Source organism: Typopeltis vanoorti, chromosome 20, assembly GCF_054136105.1.
Source record: "Typopeltis vanoorti isolate ZY-2024b chromosome 20, IOZ_Tvanoo_1.0, whole genome shotgun sequence".
NCBI classification, from domain to species: domain Eukaryota; kingdom Metazoa; phylum Arthropoda; class Arachnida; order Uropygi; family Thelyphonidae; genus Typopeltis; species Typopeltis vanoorti.
The window spans coordinates 7,659,524-7,673,991 of record NC_143568.1 but is presented as its reverse complement, the minus strand read 5'-3'; the positions used below and the strand labels follow the sequence as shown (position 1 = coordinate 7,673,991).

General features: G+C 37.1%; 1 protein-coding gene across 5 annotated transcripts in view; it reads left to right on the top strand.

The window, feature by feature from the left end:
* The window catches only part of axo (axotactin), a 927,649-nt gene extending 920,317 nt beyond the window's left edge, over window positions 1–7,332 (top strand). For all 5 annotated transcript variants that reach the window (XM_090410025.1, XM_090410024.1, XM_090410023.1 and 2 more), the window contains one exon: window positions 7,061–7,332. In XM_090410025.1, the coding sequence (XP_090266151.1) occupies window positions 7,061–7,180 (120 nt within the window). In that variant the 3' untranslated portion in view covers window positions 7,181–7,332. The remainder of the gene's footprint in view (window positions 1–7,060) is intronic.
* The last annotated feature ends 7,136 nt before the right edge of the window (window positions 7,333–14,468 follow it).

The following is a 14,468-nucleotide window of genomic DNA, read 5'->3' as shown; positions in this document are numbered from 1 at the left end:
CTGATCATTATACAAAGGAACTATAACCTCTTTTCTCTGCATGTCAATGTCCTCCTCATTATTGCCACAAATTATTGTGATGTTCTTCCAATTTTAGCAATGTGACTACTAAACTTCAAGTCTCTATCCACCATTGCTCCCAGATCTCTCATCTCTTCCACCTCTTTCAAAATTCCCCCATTAATTGTATAATCTGCAACCCAACTATGCCTACCAAATTTCAAGACATAGCACTTTACAACATTAAACTGATATCTCCACCCATTTTCCCACTCACATACTCCATTGAAGTCCTCCTGCAAGAATACAACATCTGCTCCACTTCTCATGGTTCTTCTCAATTTTGCATCATTAGCAAACAGTTGCACATCTCAAGATAAGCCGATTCCATTGTCATTAATGTACAAGTTAAACAATAATGGTGTCAAAACAGATCCCTATGGCACTCTGCTAGCAACCTTCTTCTTTTGGATACCACTCCTCCATACACAACCTGCTGATACCTATCTGACAGCCAATCAGCTATCCAACTCATTATTTGTTATCTACTCCTATCTGTTTCAATTTAGCTATTAGCTTGTCATGTGCCAAACTATCAAAGGCATTTGAAAAATCAAAGTACACTACTGTATATGCATCTCCTTTATCCAGTGAATATGTCACCTTGTTGTAATACATTAGCACATTGCTAAAGCATCACTCCCTGTACAAACCCATGGTGACCATCATAAAGAATTCTGTTATTATCAATATATGAAACCTAGTCCTCACCAACCCCAGACACACAGATTGGTTTATAATCTATAGAGTCAGTCTTATCCCCTTCTTTGTGAAGTGGAACAATTTTTCCCATCTTCCATTCCTTTGGGATTCATGGTATTGCAAGACTCGTGTTAAACAGGTGTGCTAAAGGAGCTATTAATTCCATAGAGCACTCACTCCCTCAAGACACATGGCAATATATTGTCAAATCCTGTTGTCTGATTAACATCAAATTTACTGATCATATACTTTCTGCTCATTCACTATCAGTTCCTACTCCAACATACCCTGTTACGCTCCAGCTTCTCATGATGTTGCCTTCATGATGATGAAATATACGATAAACTGATAATCGAATACTTCAACTATATCCTCTGCATAGGTCACTGACCTGCCAGTGTCATCAACTAGCATCATCCTCCCATAATCATATTTTCTTCTGCTTGCTTGGCTAATTTCTTCTCATGCCACACTTTTGCTGTCCTTACCAGCCGAGTCACTTTGTACTTTGACCTAGGCTTTGTATGCTTCATGTAACTGATTATTACCAATTATCAAAGGCCTTTGAAAAATCAAAGTACACCACTGTATATGCATCTCCTTTATCCAGCAAATATGTCACCTTGTTGTCATCTTGTGTTACTACCACAGTGCCTTCTTCCAGATTTCATGCTTAAACTCTTCATTCACCCATTTTATTGCTACCTTATTTAGCCGTTTTCACCTTTGGAATACACTCATACATTGCTGCTGTTAAATAACTCTTGATCAATGTCCATGCAGCATTTATATATCCTTCTCACTTAACTTCTCTTTCCACACTATAGCTCCCATTTGTCTTCTAAGCTTTTCATTATCACCAGCCTTGTAGTTCTGCATATATCTCTTCTTCACATTAGTTCTCATATAACTGGGTATAACCCAGGTGATCGCGTCATGGTCACTCTAACCAACCAAGGTAAGATTACCAGATCCAAGACTCTTAATCCTTGTGTGTTCTCCATTACCTATTATTTAAGATTATTATCCCTTAAGAACTTGAAAAATCATTTCCTTATCTCCTGATGCTATCTCTTCATTCCAGTTAATATTGCCATATTTGAAATCATCTATAATGATTACCTTCACTTGCTCACTAACCCAAGTTGCCTATACATTTCTTTGTCTCCATCCTCCACATTGCCAGGCCTGGAGCAACACTCCACCAAATATCTCATTATATCAATCTCCACTTCACACTACTTCAAAACTGCTGCCACTTTTTCCCCCCTTGTATCTCAACTTTGTGTGGACACAATTCCTTTGCTGTCATCAGCAGCACTTCCTTTCTCTTCTTGCCCTATCTATCTTCATGAAAAACATTATATCCTTCCATTTCTATTCTCATCAAGATGTTATTCTCATCCAACCATGTTTCACTTATTCTAACTAATTTCAGGCACATGTAGCAATCAATGTAGCAATTTTGCCTCTGTTATTTCTGAATCATGTTATTTCTGAACCATACATCAAGTATGATCTACTTTCCTAAAACATCTGGCACAAGCAGAAGCTTGTGGTGTGTATAATGCCCCAATCATCAAGTGTCTACATAGTACAAGTGTGAATTCCATTATTAGTCTCTTTTTTCAAATATTTACATTATGTTTTTACTGTTTTGCAGCTTAATTTTTTTTTTGTTTTATTATTCACTATATCTCCTGATGTGAAACAGCTTTTTTTTTTTTCATGAAACTAGTTAAGTGTCTGAATAATTTTTTACTACAAAGTTATTTTATGTAGTTTAATACTGGCATTATAATTCTGTCATGTCTCCATACTACATAAGCCTTTGTAACAATATCTGGTTGTTTGCTGATAATGCAAAACTTGGGGGGTGGGGGATGACTATATAATAAACGTAATGTATAGATCCTACAGATAATTTAAATGGACTGATAGTGTGTGTGTGTGCAAAAAATGATAGTTGTCATTTTATTGTGCTGAAATATAAGGTTATTCACTTTGGAATGCAAAGATTACAAACTATGTATTATGCTGATGGTGAACTATCAGAAATTGACAATTATTATTATCATTATTATTATTATTATTATTATTCAAGCCTCCTTGGAGTCAAAAGACTCATCGTGGGAGATCCTTCCTAAGAACATAAAGTCTGTCAAGACTCATTCAGGGGAGGTCCCCCCCTAAGAAACACAAAGTCTATCATACCACTCCTTAAACTCATTGACCGTTCTCACTCTCACCACTCCATCAGGCAATGCATTCTACGGTTCAACCACCCTCCACACAAAGAAACCACTCCTCACCCTCTTGCTCACAGTTTCCTTTCGTAACTTCCAGGGATGGCTTCTTGTCATCACTCCGTCCCGCTGTTCAACCAAGCGAAAGAACTCCCCAGTGTCAACCCTGTAACCACCTCTCAACAGTTTAAAAGTCTCAATCATATCACCTCTCCTTCTTCTATCCACCAAACTCTGCAATCCACATTCCCTCAGCCGATCCTCGTAACTATCCTTGTACAGTCCTGAAACCATCTTTGTATCCTTTTCACAGTTAATTTATCCCCTTCAAATCCTGGGGACCAAATCTGAGAACAATAGTCCAAGTGTGGTCTGATCAGAGACTTATACAACGGAATGATAACCCTCTTATCTCTGCAGGTCAGTGTCCTTCTCATAATAGCAGCAATCCTCTGTGTTACCTTCACCACCTTTGCAATATGTCCCCTAAACTTCAGGTTTCTATCAATCATCAACCCCAGATCTCTTGTCTCCCCTTCTTCCTCCAGTATAACTCCTCCCATAGAGTATGCAGTGTCCCATCGATGTGTCCCAAACCTCAAGACCTTACAATTTGCAGCATTAAACCAATATCCCCATTCATTTGCCCATCTGTCTAGCTTATTCAAATCCTCTTGCAGGGCTACCACATCTACAGTATTACTAATAACCCTTCCCAGCTTTGCATCATCCACAAACAACTGAATATCCCCTTGCAATCCACTGGCATTGTCATTGATATAAAGGTTAAACAATATAGGTCCCAGTACTGAGCCGTGTGGAACCCCCACTTGTAACCTTCTGCCTCTTTGATATTGCTCCACCATACACAATTTTCTGATACCTAATGGACAGCCAATCCTGTCCATTAGGTATCAGAGGTCTGACATCCAGACCCATGTGCTCCAACTTAAATATCAGCTTATCATGTGGCACCCTGTCAAATGCCTTTGTTAAGTCTAGGAAAATGGCAGTATATGCCTTTCCCTCATCTAATGCTCTTGTAACTTTATCATAAAAGGCTAGCATATTGCTAAAACAAGAGCGCCCCTTCACAAATCCATGTTGACTCTCACAGATAACATTACCCTCATCTGCCCAATGCTGTATAAGGTCCTTCACTACTTTCTCCAAGATCTTACTAACTACTGATGACACAGACAGACTGGCCTATAATTAGACACTTCTAGTCTGCTACCGCCCTTATGCAATGGCACTATCTTACCTTCCTTCCATTCCCTGGGCACCTTTGCCGAAGCCAGACTTTCATTGAAAAGCCAGGTCAAAGGAGCTGTCAGTTCCCTAGCACATTCTCTCAAAACTCGTGGTGAAATACCATCCAGTTCCAAAGCTTTACTGACATCCAGAGTACTCAGTATCTCAAACACACTCTCCTCCTGTACCTCTAAACCTCGAACCAGCCCTATCCCTCTAGCATTAAAACTGACGTCTCTAGGATGAAATACTCCAATAAAGTGTTCACTGAACAATTCCACTATGTCCTCTGCATCAGTCCCTCTATTCCCATTTTTATCCCACAATATCATTCTTCCACAGTTATTTCTCCTCCTACTGGCCACATAGCTAAAAAATTCCCTAGGATTTTCTTTGGATCTTAGGGCCAATCTCCTCTCATATTCCAGTTTCGCTTTCCTTACCACGCTATTCATTCTTCTGGCCTGTGTCTTATATTCTTCATTCATCTTCTCTTCAAGTGTCTCCTTATATCTCTTCCATAGCCTCTTTTTTGCATTCAATTTCTGTTTAACTTTTGAACCTCTTGTTTCCACTGTTACATGTTGCCTAAGACATTTGTCCCTCAAGAATTCTAGATTTCATGTAGCAATAGGGGAAATTCAATTCCCCTATTGCTACATGCATCTTCCTCTCTCCAATTTATACTATTTTAGTTAAAATCTCCCATAACAATCATTCTTCTTGCACTTACCAAACTTAGCTGTCTAAACATCTCCTGTTCCCCATCCTGTGTGATCCTGGGTCTGTAGCAACACCCCACTAAATATCCTGTCTTGCCTACCTCTACCTCACACCATACGCTCTCAAAATCATTTGTCTCACTTCCTTCCAAAGCCTCCACTCTTAGAGGACATAGGTCATCACTTATCATAAGCAGTACCCCACCACCACGCTTTCCCCTCCTATCCTGATGAAGAATGCTATACCCAGCGACTTCTATTCTTGTTATTATATCTCCTTCTGTCAACCACGTCTCAGTGATCCCAATAATTTTTGGCCAGGCTGATGCTATCTGCGCCACCAATTCCTCTCCCTTATTCCAGATACTTCTGGCATTAGCATAAAGCATATATATGCCATTGTTTCTATACCCAGCATTATCCTTTCTAGATTCCACTGGGCTCAGTGTTACCTAACATCGTCTCCCTTCTCCCAAGTATCCATTCCCACAAGAGGCCACCCCTGCTATCATCCTCCCTGGGACACACTGACTCATTCAGAACAGCAATCTCTCCAGATGCCTACATCCTTCCTCATTCAAATGTAAGCGGTCTCTCGGATACAATTCCTCTCTTTCCTCAAATGCACTCCAAGCATCCACATATACCAGTCTTCTCTTGTCACACATTCTTGCTATTATGCCATTCAATATAACCGCTCTTCTGCTCAGCACATCATTATTATACCTAGGCAACACGCACACTATTTTTCCTCTCTCTGTCTTCTTCCGTACAGCCTCAAGCAAAAAATCTCATATCTCTCGCTGCCCGACTTACCTTACCATTTAAAGTCATTTGTTCCTACCATCACAATCATGTCATCCACCCTTTCACCTCTCTTAATTGCCATAGCCACCCTTTCTATTGTTCCTCCTGACAAACACTCTTCACGCATCCTATCTTGTACACCACGGATCATTGAGTTACCATATATTATACCTCTTACCATTCCCTCTCTCCTATTGTTTCCATTCTCTCCTCTTCTTTCATTCCCATAGGTCTCTCTCATTCCCTCTCCTCTACTGTTATTCTCTCTTTTAGCATTCCCATACCTCTCTCTCCTACTGTTTCCATCCCCTCATCTTCTAGCATTGCCATACATCTCTCTCATTCCCTCTCTCTCCTACTGTTTCCATTCTATCCTCTTCTAGCACTTCTATATCTCTCTCTCATTCCATCTCTCCTACTGTTTCCATCCTCTCATCTGCTAGCATTCCCATACCTCTCTCTCTCTCATTCCCTCTCTTCTACTGTTTCCATTCTCTCCTCTTCTAGCACATCCATACCTCTCACTCATACTCCCAAAATTCTTTCTCTCCCCTACTCTGAATCTCCTTGCATTTATCTCTTCCATTCTCCTAATGACAAGGTTAAAGATTTTGGGTGATTGAGGATAGGAAGTTGAAGTCAAAGTGGCATACTTTAAAAGTGAGCAAAAAAGCTTCATGAATCATTTGGACGTAGAGGAACACTGGTAAAGAATTAAAAATACCACCACCACCTCTGGATAACTGTGTGTAAACTGGTCTGTGTAATGCTCACTTTAAAGATAAATTGAAGGTTTGTGAGTTATAAAATTTGGTTGGTAAGCAAAAAAAAGGAAATATGATAAAAACATATAAGTTACTAAAAGGTTTTAGTAAATAGAGTCAGTAAATATGTGTGAGTAGGATAAGTTGGAGTGAAATAAAAGAGTTCCTCAACAAACTTGTAATCCTACTGAGGGCTAGCATAATAACTAAACTGTTAATAAAAGAGAGAATTAAGACACTTCTAATTTATCACCAAAAAACAGAATTTGTTATTATCTAAAAAATAAAGAAAATTAACATTATTCATTCTTTAAATTTCTATCAATTATATCATAACAAAAAAGGTTTGATTGCTTTAACATATGGTGTATTGTGTATTAAGTTTTGTGACTCACTTTTTCAACAGTTTATATTTGTATACTTAAATAAACAACTATGCATTTTATATTTTTCCTTATATCATTAAATTCTGATTAATATCATTGATTATTTTCTTTGATTGCAGGATAATAGATTAAGCTATCCATCTATTATTTCAGACCACTTTGTAAGCTCTTCAGCTGAGTCTCCACCTTCTTTATTAGCAGAAGATCATCCTACTTTAGTACCAAAACAACATAGCTGATACTGAAAAGCTTATTTCATTATATCACATGCACATGATGGAGAATGTAAATTCTATTACGATAGAGTTCATAGAGTTGTTTCATGTTTCCATTTGTACATTATTTTCTCTATCTTCCATGAATTCAGTAAAAAATATTTTTTAAAAAATGATAGCCAAATTTTATTTCTTGTTTTATCTCTTGATTTTCAGTTTTTTTTTTCTATTCATAATAATTATATATAAATGACATTATTTACCATACATAAAAGTAAAAGCATATTGTAACAGAATTCTGTATTTATACATTAAAAAAAATTACTTTAAAATAATAATTTTTAGTAAATAAAAGTGATATTTGAAGTCACAAAAAATTATTCCTTTATCATACCATTTTTAGTATATTTATTTTATCATTAATGCCAGCAAACCTCCCACACAAAATTTCAAAACTCATCACCACTTCCTTTACAGACTCTAACTTCTTATTTTCTGTCATCAGTGTATTATCTCTAATTCACCAATCCATCAAGGTTTGCATGTTATATGCACTCTTCATAACCAATATTTCAATAGAAATATTTCGATATTTCTATTATCTATGAGACAGGTGAGTAACTAAGCTATAATCAGGACTCATGTCCTGATTATAGCTCAGTCATCACCACACACACATAATAAAAAAAAAGTGACCAAAATTGCATATATAGCATTCAGGTGTAGTCTACCTCAAGGTTTTATGAAGTAGAATAGTAACCTTTCTATTCACTTGTCAATGTCTTCTTCTCGTCATCATAATACTAATCCATTGCATTGCATTTTTTTCTGATTCTTGCAGCATTATTCATGAATTTCAGTTTCCTGTCTGCTATCTGTATTTACTTCCTGTGTTATCTTTCTATTACAGTGCCAGCTTCATCAGTAAATTGTGCAACATTCCAACTCAAAATCTAAAACTTGTTCTATACTAAACTGGTGACTTCATTCATTTACCAATACTGCTAGCCAAATGAATTTCTTCAGTATCTGCATTGTTCCTTATAAGAGTTATTTTGCTATAAGAAAGAGAATAAGGCTATATAGAATGAACCAATAAATTTGTCTACTCTGTTGCACTCTTTGACATTAGCGGTTCCTTGTCCACAGAGCCAGACTTTGATACATGCTGACCAGTTCCAGGCCATGACATACTTGTGTGCACCAAAATGACAGTGGCAGAAAAACATGGATTTTTGAGCCTGCTTGGTGCACCAAAATAGCTGCCCATCTTTGTTGTTTCATTGTGACCACTAGCTCTCTACTTCCTGTTTTCTTTTGGTTCGGGTGAAATTATGATTGAAGTAACTAATGTCTGTCAATTGCATGTGCTCTCTGGCTGATATGCCTGTTTTCAAAATCAAAACCCAAGTTTCCAGGAGATAAAAATCCTGCAACATTCACATGAAACTGGCTAATTCACCTTCATTTGAAAAGCTTATAAAGATCTTATAAACATCCTATACAGGATTCAAATTCGGGTCTTTTCACTCCAGAGGACATTGTTGAATACCAGCTGCGCTATGAATATTTCCAAAGTTTTGTTTCAGATAAGGATATAACATTTAAAGTATAAAGCTTTACCCTTTAGGTAACAGATGATTTTCATCATCTGGTGAGAGACCAGCACCACCCTGCATATTGGAGACCTGAAATAGTTTGGAAAAGTACTATGTTTGGTCTCTAGAGAAGGCTTTCTGAATTATTGCCATTGCATAGCACTAGTCTGCACAAAGTAAAAGAATTCTAAGTTTAATTCTAATTGCTGACTAGGGGAACTTTTCCAAAGCCTATCTTTGACCTGTTCCCAAGTTAGTCAATCTCTAGCATACACGAGTAGGATTTTTCCTCCAGGAAACTTAGGTTTTTAATCCTCAAAACTCAAGAGAGAACCAACTGCAGAACCCACACTATTTCAGATAATATATTGCATTAAGGTTAGGAACCATGAGATGACAGCAGTAATCTGTCATACTCTCTTCACCAGCTGCTTCCAAAAATCATTGATAGTGTTTGTGTCAGTAACTTCTGATTGGCTAAGGTTAGAGACCAACTGTCCCTGACTCTCTCCAAAAAGTTAAACAGCCTTGTCTGCTTCCTTTGGAGAATAAAAGGCATTAGCAGATAGTGGAGTTGCAGCCTTATGGACTCTCATCTGCAGTGTTTATGATTTATGTATTGATCAAGATATAAAAAAGCATATTTTAAGTAAATTAACTTGATATTCTTGGTTTTTGCCTGATCTCTGAGGAAAACCAAATTTTTCTAAGCTCTCAAGTCAGTAAAACTTAACACTAACAAAAGGCAAATATATGAGCTTCTCTACAGAGTTCATGCCTTTTAAGTAATGCAATACCAGTGTAGCTTATGATGAAGGTATTCTCATAAGCCCTTAATCACTTTTAAATTTTCAAGCATTCTTTTATGATTTGCACTTAACAAAGTTAAGCTGAAAATCCCTGTCTATCTACCTGCACCAATAGTACTGCTATTCTAATAGTACATTAGAATTGTTGTTGAAAGTTTTTCACTTGTTATACTATAAATTAAAGATACCAAGAAATTATATACTTGGTTCAATCCTTTATCCAAGTGTAAGCAAACAAAGTTTGCTCCTGAATTATCTTCAGGACTGAGGCAACTCATGGTAAAGGTGGTATGACTTCACATCACTTGCCTTAGTATCCCATAATGCAAAGCACATCTCCTTGCAGACATGTATAATGCTATGCATTATGGGAGGTGTCACTACCCAGACCAGTTTCCTGTTTAAGTATGGGGGTTACTTCTCCAAAAACTCATGCAATCACTCAGATCACCCAACAATGAGCGACCTGAATGATCATTTAACTCAGTGGTGGCCCCACTCAGTGACAGGCTCCCCTACCACCAAGCTAAACAGCTCATATTCCAGGAAAAGCATCAGCCAAGGAAGCCCTAATACAGGCCACCCCAACAGATCCAAATCCCTTAATGCTCAAAAGCTCCCTAAGGCTTAAGGGAGCAAAAACTCTGCTCCCCAGAATCAAACCACCAACTAGTTTTGACCTTTATTGAGATCTCTTCAGTGGGAGCCAGACCCAGAGGTGAGATACCAAGGTTGAAGTAATGCAGAAGTCATATTTTCCTGTACGAGTTGCCAAAAGGTGTCACACCATATTATTAAAGTACTCTGGATTAGAGATAGATAGTTGTTGAAAGTTTTTCACTTGGTTATACTATAAATTAAAGATACCAAGAAATTATATACTTGGTATCTTTAATATTGACAATAGAATTGCTCCCTGTGCTTCTCCCCAACTTTTCATTATTTACAAATAACTGAACATCTTCCTTTAAACTATTCACTATACCATTAATATGAGTTAAACAGTAATGATCCAGAAATACTGCTTGTTACCTTCCTTTCCTAGGATATTTTGTTCCCATATTTAACTTGTTGGTATTCATCACACTGCCAACTTCCTATGCAAGCCACTAATCTGTTATCTATTGCCATATTTTATTTGAATGTTATTCTGTCATGTGGAAGTGTTTGTGTATCTCTGTTTTCCACCACATTTGTCATCTTAATATAAATGCAAGAAAGTTGCTAAAACAAAGTCAATATTTAGAAAAATTTTACTGACCATAGAGAATCCTCTATTTATCAATCCCCAGTTATAAGATAATGTAAATTAATGTCAGTATTGTTTTACAGTTATCAGATTTTGGGTTCATCTATAGAAGATGTGTAGAGAGGGGAAATTATTAATAAGAGGCAAGTGACCAAGATGATAACAATGGACCTTATGATGATAGGTTGAAGATTTGTGGTTTACAAAAATTGATTGATAAGTGGAAAAGGATTGATATGATTGAGATATACAAATTACTGAAGAGTTTTAACAAGATTAATATAGAGGAAATTTTTCAGAACAGATCTGATAGTGGGAAAGCTAGGGCCATCCTTGGAAACTGAGAAAGAGTGTTAAGAATAGATTTTTTGCTTGAAAAGTGGTGAATGAGTGAAATAGGTTTCCAAGTGTGTTGTGGGTGCCATGACTGTGAAGGAGTTCAAATCAAAATATGATAGATACTGTGCAAATGTTGGATAGTGCTTCGCATGATGTTCGGGGCCTCCCTCAGCGAGTCTAAGGACTCCATGGAGTAGCCCATAATAATAATAGAGTGAATTTCCATAATGAATCTAATGACTCTCTGGATGCCTGCTAATATTAAAGTCTTCAATTAGGATAAAGAAAGCAGATTAAATTATTCTGATTAGAAATAGCATGTCCAAATGCAATTTGCATGCCAAAATGCTAATACCATATGATATAAATTTACATTTTTGAATTTTCCTTCTACCATTTAGATGCCTTCAAAAGAAGTCTGAAAAATTTTTGAATGCTTAAAAAAATTAAAAAAATAACAGCAATATCAGCTGTTGTTTTTTTAATTTTTTTAAGCATTCAAAAATTTTAACGTAGTGGTGTGTGTAGTCATTCCTTAGGAAGAATGTGATCAAGTCTTCATGTAACCTTGCATGCTGTGCATGGATTTAGTTACCCTTGATACTGCATAGCATTAGTCATTATTTATTAATTATAATGGAGGTGCTGAACAATTTGAAATAATGAAGTGACAATATTGAGGGGAAACATTATACTAGAAGATAAATCATATTCTTATTTTAATCCTTGAGAATAGAATTTGTCAACTGAGAATTTATCAAAAATTTGTCAACTTTTATTTCTCAACTGAGAACTAAAAAATTTTAAGTGTTAAATTTTAAATATGATTCCTAAAACAAAAACTAGTATTTTTTTTTTTTTTATAAAGTGACATAATTTTACTAGTGACATTTTGTCCCTACTTCAAATTTACATTTACAGTCTTTCACTTTCATCCATTAATATCATCTTACCATAATCATTTTTTATTTCTACTTGCTACATATCTAAAAATCTCCCAGGGATTTTTCTTGGCCTTAGGCAATAGGACTTGTTGACATATCAACATGTCTTAGGAAATGTTCTTCCAGGGAGTTACCATCAGCCTTGGTCTATCTGTTTAACAAGGGTCTTGCAACAACAGCACAAGTTTCAAAGAAGTGGAAGGTAAAATTGTTCCACTTCACTAAAGTGGTGATAATGCTAAGGCTAGAAATTATAGGCCGATCTGTATATCTGGGGGTTGTAGCTAAGGTATTGGAGAAGTTGGCAAAAGATAGGATACAAAAGGGGTTGATAACAGTGGTATTCTTTCTGCTTGTCAGCATGGGTTTGCTAAAGGAAGGTTGTGTTTTACCAACTTGCTTATGCACTATAACAAGGTGATGAATGTATTGGACAAGGGAGTGTATATACAGTGGTATACTTAGATTTTGCAAAGGCTTTTGATTACCACACTGCAAGTTGGTAACTAAACTGAAGCAAATGGGACTGGATGATAGATTAGTAAGTTTGATAGGCAACTGCCACTCAAAGAAGTTGTGTATGTGGGGAAAGGATGCACTATCCTGGAAAAGGAAAGTCACTAGTGGTGTGCTGCAGGGGTCTGTTGGGACCATTGTTATTTAATTTGTATATCAATGATATTGGGATGGATTTAACTGGTTATATACAAGTATTTGCAGATGATGCAAAACTGGGGACAGTGATGAGGAATCAAAATGTGGCCTTACAAGAGGACTTGAATAAATTGTATGAGTGGGCATCAGGATGGCCCCCAGCAAATATACACTTGCTGGAGAAATTTTGGAGGAAGTTGGGGAGACCTTAGTGTGATGGTGAACAAGGATCTGAAGTTCAGAGTCACACTGCACAAGTTGTGAAGTTATCACATTGGATAATGGCAATGATGCAAAGGACCTTAACGTGTAAAAATAAAGAGGTTCAGGTTCCATTTTTCTGGTCCAGAGAAGACCGATTAAGTGGTAACTGTCTTTGAGATGTGGGATATGAAGACAGATTTTATGGGCATTTTCCACTCATCTGTCCACACATGCACACACATTCTATTTGAATCCTCCTAGAGAGTTTACAGTATTAGCTCTCCTCATAACTCCATTTAAACCTCTCTCTTGAAATATCATTAGTATAAAATAAAACAATAATGGACCTAAAACAGATCCTTATAGTACACTATTAGTAACTTCCCTGTTATAAGGCACTGTCCCATAATCCCTTCAAGAAGTCTATAGGATTCCTTATTTGTGTACTTTAAATTATGATGGACACAGCCTTGCATTCTGCAGAAATTAATAGAGAACATATGGATTGTATATGATTTCAGCAACAAGGAAAATCAGGACAGGACATTCAGACTATGTCTTATCCACAGACTGCATTATAAAGTGAAAACATGATCCTATTACATTATAGATTCAAAATTACAACTTAGGATCAAGGGATCTTGGAAGAAATGAAGATTGAATCGAGGAGGATGAATGAAGATATTAGGAGGATAGAGAGGTTGGCTAGTGCAAGAAGAATGAGAGTAGGTATAAGAAAATGGCATCAAGAGAAAGATAAGAGAATGGGAGAGACAAGGGAATAGTAGAGATTCAGAAAGTTGAGTGAGTGTAGAAGCAAGGCATTAGAAAGAAAGGGAGAGACAGTGAAAGAGAAGAACTTGCAGAAAATTGAGAGAGCATATAAGCAAGGGATAGAGTGATGAGATGGAGGAGGGAGAGTGAGTGAGAGATTGGAATCAAGGATGCCAGTGAAAGAAGGGTGAATGAATCTGTTTGAAGTGTCATGTATGGCGATTTGATGATTTGGGATATGCAGAGTAGAGTGCCAGAGGAATGTTTACCTGGTGGAACAATAGAGAGTGTGGCACTTGCAGTGAAGAGGGGTGAAAATGTGGAGGAGATGATAGTAACGGTTGGGACAGATGAACTGAGAGGTAGTGTGAATTGTGTAATGCAAGATTTGAGGTTGATGTTAGAGATAGTGCAGCAGAAATGTGACCGAGGAAAGATAGTGAGTGTGTTGCCCCAGTATGATAATCTGGAGCGGAGGAGAAGCACAGTGATAACAAATGAGATGATACAAATAATTTGTAGAAAAAGAAGTCTGGAGTATGTTTGAGGGTAGAAGAGAGTTTTATTATTATTATTATTATTACATCACACCTCCAGGGAGTCCAAAGACTCATCGAGGGAGGGCATCAACTCTACAACTCTTTGTCTCACTACTCCACCAACCTTCATCATCTAACATCAATGCCATCTACCGCCGACTACCACCACTAGTGCTTTCACAGACAATCACAAACATCCATG